Raw genomic sequence first — 9417 nt, 5'->3', positions numbered from 1 at the left:
GACATCAAAGCTGGGGATGAGCCTCCCTCCCTTCTGCAAATCCCCTGGCCGCTTTGCTCAGCCCTAGAGAGCTCACTGGCCATCAGATAGAAGTGGTGCCCTTCCCCAGGCATGAGCAACATGAAGGAGCATTCTTCTGGGAGGAGACCTGGATGAGACCAGGAAAGTGCCCAGGGACACAGCCCGAAAAGGCACACCAGACAGAATGGGTCTTCTCTCTTGCTGTGTGTTGCGCACACCTAGGTGTGTGTGTGGAAGTATATATGCACCTGGGGAGGAGATGAGGGGGATGCACACCCAGTAGTGTGTAAAAAGTGCACACCTGGTGTGCGTATGTGTGTGTGCACCTGGAAGGATGGGTGTGTGTGGGTATGTGTGCGTATGGGTGCACACACACCTGGCCCTGTACCTGTGTGTTGGGGCGGGAAGAGCCTACACCTGAGGGCTTCTATATGAAATCGGGAGAAAGAGTATCTGCACCCAACGCCCCTTTGCTGGGTGCTAGCTCTGGGTAACTATGTGTTAGACTTAGGGTGGGTGGTGACAGGTCAGTAGGGCAGCACCTGAGAGACCCTTCTCAGCCCTCAGCGGACAATCACACCTGCATCTCTCTGCTGTTCCAGGGTGCTCAGAAGTAACCTCCCCACCAGGGAGGGCCATGAGCAACTCCACTGAGATCCTGGTAACAGAATTCATCTTGCTGGGCTTCCCAGAACTGTGCCACCTTCGGGAGCTGCTTTTCGGGTATTCCTCATCATCTACCTGGTGACCATCCTGGAGAACCTGGTCATCGTGGTGACCATCCGAGCCAGCCATCAACTGCACACGCCCATGTACTTCTTCCTGGCCAACCTATCCGTGTTGGAGACCCTCTACACCTCGGTGACCGTCCCCAAGCTGCTGGCTGGCCTCCTGGTGTGGGCAAGGACCATCTCCTTCTCAGGATGCCTCACCCAGCTGTTTCTCTTCCTCTCGCTCAGCTCCTCCAAGTGCTTCCTCCTGGCCACCCTGGCCTGTGACCAGTACCTGGCCATCTGTCGCCTGCTGCACTACCCAGCCACCATGAACTGGAAGCTCTGTCTGTACCTGGCCCTCAGCGCCTGGCTGGGCAGCTTCCTGGCCTCTTTCGTGTCCATGGCTCTCATCTTCCGCCTCAGGTTCTGTGGCCCCAATGTCCTCAACCACTTCTTCTGTGACATCTCACCCCTACTCTGACACCTCGAAGTTTTGGACGTCGTGGCAGCCCTGGCTGTGCTCGCAACCTCCCTGCTGGTGACCATGGTCTCCTACGCACACATCCTGGCCACGGTGCTGAGGATCCTGGGATGGGCCGGCCGCCGGAAAGCCTTCTCCACCTGCGCCTCCCACCTGGTGGTGGTGGCCACCTTCTACACCACCACTATTTTCATGTACGCCTGGCCTCACACCGCCAGCTCCTTCGACCTCAACAAGCTGGTGTCCGTGGTCTACTCAGTTGTGACGCCACTGCCCAATCCCAGCATTTACTGCCTGCAGAATCGTGACATCAGGGAGGCTCTGACCAAACTCCTCCAAGCCCCGGGTCCCTCCTGAGTGCCAGCTGCAGGAGGAAAAGTCCCAAATGCCCCTCCTCTCATCTGCTCACAGCCTCCTGCCCGCCACCAGGCTCTCTCCCTCTGCGCCAGAGCTGCCAGGAACACAGGGTGCCCACGAGAGCATCTGGACAAGCAGGGGAAATGCCGGAGCTTCCTGCCACTTCTCCCAGGAAGCATGAGCACCTGAGCGGGGGACCGCTCCCCAGCAGGGCCATCAGCCAGGAAGAGTGCAGACCCCAGCTCACAGGAAGACCCCTCCTCACTGTCACTCCCTTCACCACCTGGGACATGGCCAGTTTCCATGGTGACCAGCCCCGCTTCCTGCCCTGCTGGGCCCCACCTGCCCTGTCCCTAAGCCCACCGGGATGGCCTCCATTGCCTAAGGCCCGGCGCCTTAGAGCAGACTCTGCAACCAACCTCAGCTGGCTGGACAGTGGACCAGGTGTCCGGGCAAGGCCCGACGGTGCCATAGGCCACACACTTGCCACCTTTTCTCAGAAACAAGAATGTCATTTGACTTACAACTTGACGGGTCTAGTGAGTAGATGGCCTACCCATACCTGGCTTTTCTGCCTCTTCTTTGTTCTCTGGCACTTAGGGGCAGAAATTGGGTTGACCCAGCATTTTCCTTCTTATTGGGCTCTTGTCCCTGGTCAGGGTGAGTGCGTCTTACTTGATCCCATTGCTTCCCACACTGCAGTCCCTCCCCTGCAGTGGCCCGCGGTGCCATGTGTTTGGTGTGTGCCCTTGGAGAGTACCCACGTAGCTGCAGACATGTCGCATTGCTTGGCATGTGAGAGTTTTAAATTCATGGAAATGATTTGGTGCTGTAAATATTCTCTTACTGCATTGTTTTATTATTTTGAGGTTCTGAAATTTAGAACTGTGTTGTCATCTTGCTAAATTTAACCTTTTATCATTAAGAAGTGTTACTCTTTGTCTCCAGTAATGCTTTTTGCCTTCCTCCGTCAGGCTTCAAGTCGGCTCGGTCTGACGAGTACTGCTGTGTTAGCCTCCTTTCCCTTCTGGCTGCTCGTGTGACACGTTTTTTATCTGTGCCTCTTGGCTTCTGACCATCCGGCTGTCATCAGCTCTGCAAACCACACTTCCGTGTTGTCAGCTGCTCCTTACATCTGTGGAGAAGTCAGCTTATTTTTACTCCTTTTAGGTAATTGGGTTTCCCCCACTTCCGGAAGCTTTCAAGATCTTCTAACAAGACGTTTGGTGTTTGGTTGCCAGGGCATTGTTTTCTTTGTATTTATCATGCTTGGAATTTGTGATGTTTCTAGAATTGTGCTTTGCCTCATTGGTTTTTGAAAATGGTCAGCACTGTGCCCCTAAACACTGCCTCTGCCTCATTCTTCTGCTGCTCTCCTTTTGGTTCCCCACGTCCACGTGGGGTCCGTGTGGGGCCCGTGTGGGGTCCGTGTGGGGCCCGTGTGGGGTCCGTGTGGGGCCCGTGTGGGGCCCGTGTGGGGTCCGTGTGGGGTCCGTGTGGGGTCCGTGTGGGGCGGGCCTGCTGCCCGTCCCCTCTGCCCCAAGAGCGTGTTGTATACACTTGCTTTCTCTCTGTGTTTTCTTCTGGATATTTTCTTCTCATCTTCCAGGTTACTAATTCTCCCTGGCCATATCTAACCTGCGTTTTTAAGTGTATCTTTTCAGTTCTAGAATTTCCGTTTGGTTCTTTTAGTTTCCCACTCTCCATCACATTCTCAATCTTGTTCTACTCCTGTAGGCATGTGTAAGTTCCTCCATGAGTCTGTTAGTGATCCTCTTGTTTGTCTGTACTGCTCTCTGTTCCTTGCCAAGACTAGGTAGTGTTATTACCATGACCTTTTATAGCATCTTAATATCTGACAGGGTGTCCTTCTTCTTTGATCTTGTTTTTCAAAATGAGTTATATTAGTACTTTTTTTTACTTTTCCATGTGGACTTTAGAAACCCTTGGGTTCTCGGGGCGCCTGGGTGGCTCAGTCCTTAAGTGTCTGCCTTCGGCTCAGGTCACGATCCCAGGGTCCTGGGATCGAGCGCCGCATCGGGCTCCCTGCTCGGCAGGAAACCTGCTTCTCCCTCTCCCACTCCCCCTGCTTGTGTTCCCTCTCTCGCTATGTATCTATCTGTCAAATAAATAAATAAAATCTTTAAAAAAAAAAAAGAAACCCTTGGGTTCTCTATTACTTTACTCGGGCTGCCATAACAAAGTACCATAGATGGAGTGGCTTAAACACCAGAAATTCATTTTCTCGTGGTTCTGGAGGCTGGAAGTCTGAGACAGGGTGTGGGCAGGGCTGGTTCCTTCTGAGGCCTCTCTCCTTGGCTCACAGAAGGCCACCTTCTCCCTGTGTCCTCACGCGGCTGTCCCTGTGCATGTCTGTGTCCTGATCTTTTTTTTTTTTTAAGATTTTATTTATTTATTTGACAGAGAGAGACAGCGAGAGAGGGAACACAAGCAGGGGGAGTGGGAGAGGGAGAAGCAGGCTTCCCACTGAGCAGGGAGCCCAATGCGGGGCTCGATCCCAGGACCCTGGGACTATGACCTGAGCCGAAGGCAGACACTTAACGACTGAGCCACCCAGGCGCCCCCCTGATCTCCTCTTCTTATAAGGACACCAGTCAGATTAGATCAGGGCCTGCCCTACTAACCTTATTTTACCTTAATTACCTCTGTAAAGACACCGTCTCCAAATACAGTCACATTCTGAGGTTCTAGGGGTCAGGCCTCCAACACAGGAATTCGGGGGCCAGGATTGTGTGTGGAGCAGCAGTTCTGAGACTCTGGGGATCTAGAGGGTCTGATGGAAGCTGAGAGGTCACGTCACATCAGGTCACAGTTGAGGAGGTCGTGGAGTCATCAAGGGAGCCTGGTGTCCCCAGGCGGAGAGGCTGGGTGGGATATCCACAAAGGCGGATAGCAAGATAGCACCGTTTTAAGAAGTCCCAGAGTCCCATCCGGCAGGGACTGGGAAGGCCGACTGGGTGTGGCAGTGGGGTTCCAAGTACCCTTGCTGTGGAGGGGCCACGGTGAGGGCTCCCCAGAGGGATCTGAACAGTGGCACTGCAGGATGTTAGAGGTCACCCATTATCTCCTTTCCGGATACCCTGGGGCCCTGGATAATCATCCTCTCCTCTCTGGGCCTCCCCGGTGAGAAGCACTAGACGCCGGGATCTAAAGCATTCCGCGGCCCGTGTCTGGGACACATCGCCTGGGGCAGGGATGAAGATGGGGAACGGGAGAGGGTGCAGAGGGTGGGAAAGGGGTGGAGTGTCCGAGGGAGGGGGAGGAGGAGGGGTGGAGTGAGGATGGAGGTTGTGGGGCGCCGTGTGCGGCAGAAATGGGGTGGGGTTGGGTGCCCACTGGGGGATGGAGACGGAGTGGGTGGACGTGTGTGGAATCAGGAGATGGGGTGGGGGCTGGCGCGGACGGGGTGAAGGTTAGGACGGGGTGCAGCGAGGATGAAGGTGCTGGGAAGCGAGGGGGGCTGAGCGCTCCTCGCAGACTGCCTCTTTCTCCTCCCTTCCCGTCTCCCGGGGGATGAGCCTCCGCGTCTGCCCGCCCCCACTCCTAGGGCGGAGGCCTCGCGCAAAATCCAGACTCCGCGCTCGGGTGCGGGGTCTCCGCCACAGCCCGCTCCTTCCCACTCCAGCCCGCGGTTCTGACAGAAGCCCGTGGCAGGTAAGGCCGGACGGCGGGATCCGAGCGCACCGGAAGGCTGGGGCGGGCAACCGCGGGGCTGGGGACGGAGGCGCCGCGAGAGGATCGGAGGGGCCCTGGAGAAGGGTCGAGCCGCCACCCGGATCCCTGCGCCCGGATTAGGCCCTGCGTCGCGTCCCGGTCCCCCGCCCCAGCTGCTCAGCCAAGCGGGGGGTGGGGCGGGAGGGAACTGTGCCCTGGGTCCGGGCCTGCGGGGGCGGGGTCTGCACTGTGTCACCGCCGCGCGTCTCCGCGCCGCCCGCGAGGCCAGAATCCCCTGCTCGGGCTCTGCCCCCGATGCGCGCTGCCCCAAAGGGTCTGGAAGAGCCTGGCAGAGGCACACGCTTGGTCCTTTCTCCAGACGGTGATCTGGATCCTTGGGGGCGCTCGGTCCCCGAGACTGTGTCCTTCAAATATATCCCCCACCCCAGTGCGGCCTCTGGTCCCGCCAAGCCGTGGAGGCTTGGGTCGGTGGTCCCAGGGCAGCCCAGGATATGGGGCCCCCTCCTCCAGGCCTCAGCTCCCCGACCGCAGGGTGTTCACCACCCCCCATTCTTTGGCACAGAATAACCCCCAGGTGCTCAACCCTCTCACCCTTCAACTCACCCCTTACTGGTCACTGAACAAGACTCCCACCCTCTACCCAGGCCTGAATGCCTAATCCTCCCAGCCCACCCAGGCCCCGAGCCGGTAGTCCAGATGCTGGGGGCCCTGTACTGCCAAATGCTGAGTCTCCTGTCCCCAAGCCCTGAGCCCGTTGGTCCCCCAGGCCTGTGTCCAGGCCCTGAGCCCCTGTCCCCAGGCCCTGAGCTCCCTATCCTAGGCCCCTGAGCCCCCGCCCCTGAGCCCCCCGGTCCCTAAGCCCCCTGTCCCAGAGCCCAGGAGCTCTTGTCCCCGGGCCCTGAGCCCCTGGCCCCGAGTCCTCTGGTCCCCTGATCCTCACAGAAGCTGAGGTCGTTTCCGCGTTTTACCGCAGGTTTGCTCCGCAAAGATGAACTGGACGGCCGCGACTTGCTGGGCTCTGCTGCTAGCCGCCACCTTCCTCTGCGACAGCGGCGCGGCCAAGGGTGGCCGTGGAGGGGCTCGCGGCAGCGCCCGGGGAGGGCTGCGCGGGGGCGCGCGCGGGGCCCCGAGGGTGCGCGTGAGGCCGGCGCCTCGCTACGCGGGCTCGTCCCTGCGCGTGGCGGCGGCGGGGGCGGCGGGGGCGGCAGCCGGGGCGGCCGCGGGCCTGGGGGCGGGCTCCAGCTGGAGGAGGGCCACGGGCCCCGGGGAGCGCGACCTGGAGGACGACGAGGACGCGGCACCGGGCGGCAACCGGACGGGCCAAGGCTTCTACAGCTACCGGGCATGGACTTCGGGCGTGGGGCCCACCGGCAGCCCGTGCCTCTGCCCGCTGCTGGGCGGCGCTCTGGGCGCCCTGGGGCTGCTGCGGCCGTAGGCCCGGCCGGGCTCCAGGCCAGATCTGGCCCCCGCCGGCGCCCTCCCCGCGGGCCCCTCCGGCCCGCCCCAGACCGCCAGCCGCCGAGCGCCCTTTCCCACCGCTGCCCACCGCCGCCCACCGCCTCCGACCCAGAGAGCCTGTTCTACCTCTCACGCACCCGGAGGCTGCGTCCTGTTCTCCGCCCTGCCCAAGTCCCTCTCCAGCCTCCCCATTTCCCACCCGACCAGAGGACCAGGGCCCCTCAGTTCCAGGATGCCCCACCTACCGCCTGGAGGTCGGGGTCCTCCCCAGCCAGAAAGGCCGGTGCCTGTGCTGCCACCCGGGCCCGCAGCCACCGTCTCTCCCGAGCTGCCCAGAGAGATGTGCCAAACCAGGGTGTTCAAGCCATTCTGGCTCCCCTGACCTCATCCCGGACACTTGAGGAGCATGGACAGTGCTGACCACCAGGCAAAGAGGCGGGCCCTGGGGACCCTGGGGCCCTCCCCCACAGAAGCAGCCAGAATGGACCAAAGGACTAGTGGCTCTGGGGAAGAAGAGAGGTTTCTCTCACAGGTTGTGCTGTGCCTACCACCTGTCCAGGAGAGGCAGTCTGGGGATTTCGGGGCCCAGAGCACCCCCGCCCCACAGCTGCCCCACAGCCTTGCCAGCCCACCCTCAGGCCCAGAGGCGTGCCCCCTCCCTGGGCACCCTCAAGACTAGGGGCCCCTTGCGGCCACTTTGCTCCCACTTGAAACAAGTCACTCTCCTTGGGACCTATTTTGGGGGGAAAACCACATTGTTTAAATTTCAAGAGCTTTTCATTTCCTTTGAGGTTTAGGTTCACATTCTGGAATCAGTGCTCGCTGGTCCTCAGGGATGGCGTGGCCACTCCCACTAAAGAGCCCTCCCCAGGGACAGCCCGCTTTTGCTTCAAGCAGATCTGTAGTTGGCGCCTCTCCCTCCCCCGCCCCCCGCCCGAAGGAGAGGGCAAGGTGTGAATGGTGTGAATGCGCAGGCCAGATCTCAAGTCAGAACCAGCAACCAACACGGCCACAAGGCAGGTCCCTGGAGGCGGGCAGCAGCGGCCGGGGGCCGGCCCAGCACCCAGCAAACACAGACAGATGTGAGAGCGTCGGGCTCAGCAAAAGAAGCCGGGAAGCTGAGCCCCCTCCAACAGCTGTCTGAGCATCTGAGGCTGGTCTGGGGACAGGAGAGACCCCCAGAGAGGCCTCTAAGGAAATGCCAGGCGGGCCTTGCAAGGGTTTGCCTCTGGCACCCAAGCACCCTCTGCAGAAAGCCAGCCCTTTGCTCGTCAGGCACCCAGAGGCCCATCTCCCTTGAGCCTCGGGCCTGGGTCACAGCCCGTGAGCTCAGCCCTGGGGGCCTTGGCTCTTTACCACATCCTCCACCCCACATCCCACAGCCGGACCATGTCCCAGGCCTGGATCCTCTGGATCTCTCCCTCCTTCGGTGCTCACTGAAAGCCTCACCTGCTGCTGGGCTGCCTTCCAGAATATGCCCTCAACCCACCCCCAGCCCCCAGACCATGGGGCCTTTGGACTGAGCTGATGGACACCAGCACCTCCCGGGGGGGGCGCGCCGGGAGGACCTGCGACCTCTGCTCTCCCGCAGCTGACACCCAGGTCTGGTTAGGGGGAGGGTCTCCAAGCTACCAGCAGAACCCTGGACCAAGCATTTCTCTCCAAAGACCAGGACCCAGAGCTGCAGGACACAGCTCCCTGCATCCAGCTGTACTCACAGCGCCGGCAGACTCGGGGTACAACAAGCCCACTGCCCCTCCCTCCGTTCCAGACCAAAGACCAGCAGGCTGTGGCCTCGTGGGCAGTGTGGCCATTCTGCCACCGCACCTGCAGGCAGGAGAGTCTGCACAGGGACTCGGGTCCACCTGAGGGGCCGGGGCATGGGCCAGCTTCTCCGGCACCCTCGCAGGCCGCACGGCACCGCGTGGTGGATGGGGCAGAAACGGCATTCTCAAGTCAAGAGCTTATTTCACACACCAGCCTGATTCCGGGAGTGTGTCTGGCCTTTGGCACCGACACACGCTGGAGTTCTTCCCACTCTACTGGTCAGGGTTCCAGCAGGAAGCAGACGGTGCCCAGGGCGGGTAATCTCAGGAGAGGTCAGTGTGTGTGCTCCGGGTGTGGGCACCTTCAGGAGGGGAGATGCCCTGCGGAAACTCAGGTGTTTCCAGGAGGCCAGGCCCCCACTGGACACAGAAGAGGCGAAGCAGCTGACCAGGTCCACCCCCACCCCCCTTCCTTCCTCTGCCCTTTGCTGGAATGCAGCCTGCTAGGTCAAGTTCCCCGGGGAAGAGTCCCACTGTCCTGCTAGCTAGAAGGTGCTCGGGGGCAGTGGGAGGCTCTGGAGTCCCCACTGACCACACCAGTGACCCTCGCAGCCTGTACGCAGCTGGGGACAGACAATCCTTGGTTCTGCCACAGCTCTCTGGACCCTCCTGTCCATCGTGTGTGCACATGTTAGTCGTGTCATGAAATAAACACTCTGCTGGCAAACAGAATTGTCTTTATTGCAGGACCCAGGACACTATCAAGGACCTAACACAAGAACCCTTGCTAAGTGGCTCATATCCCAATTTTTCTTGCCGAGAGGGGCCTTAACACGTGGGCCCAAGCTGCTACTGGTGACAACAGATGAGCCACCAGCAGAGACAGGCTTTTTTTTTTTTTTTTTTTTTTTTTTTTTTTTTTTAA

The 9417-nt window shown here is 59.9% G+C and overlaps 3 protein-coding genes across 4 annotated transcripts in view; 2 read left to right on the top strand and 1 right to left on the bottom strand.

Annotated features, from left to right (window-relative positions):
- Positions 1 to 6288, bottom strand: part of LOC116628819 (scavenger receptor cysteine-rich domain-containing protein SCART1-like) — a 96399-nt gene extending 90111 nt beyond the window's left edge. For both annotated transcript variants that reach the window (XM_032399150.1, XM_032399151.1), the window contains exon 1: positions 6209 to 6288. The gene's annotated coding sequence lies outside the window, so the exon portion shown is untranslated. The remainder of the gene's footprint in view (positions 1 to 6208) is intronic.
- Positions 452 to 3028, top strand: LOC116628821 (olfactory receptor 6-like). Its single transcript, XM_032399155.1, is given in 2 exon segments — positions 452 to 743; positions 746 to 3028. Coding segments are annotated over 2 exon segments (912 nt in total). The 5' UTR covers positions 452 to 658; the 3' UTR covers positions 1573 to 3028.
- Positions 4906 to 9378, top strand: SPRN (shadow of prion protein). Its single transcript, XM_032399157.1, has 2 exons — positions 4906 to 5247; positions 6242 to 9378. Exons 1-2 carry the CDS (start codon positions 5107 to 5109, stop codon positions 6701 to 6703), a joined length of 603 nt encoding a protein of 200 aa, XP_032255048.1. The 5' UTR covers positions 4906 to 5106; the 3' UTR covers positions 6704 to 9378.
- Positions 9379 to 9417: the final 39 nt, after the last annotated feature.

This window comes from Phoca vitulina, unplaced genomic scaffold (genome assembly GCF_004348235.1).
Source record: "Phoca vitulina isolate PV1807 unplaced genomic scaffold, GSC_HSeal_1.0 scaffold132, whole genome shotgun sequence".
NCBI lineage: Eukaryota > Metazoa > Chordata > Mammalia > Carnivora > Phocidae > Phoca > Phoca vitulina.
The sequence above is the reverse complement of the archived record's forward strand: the minus strand, read 5'-3'. Positions and strand labels throughout refer to the sequence as shown.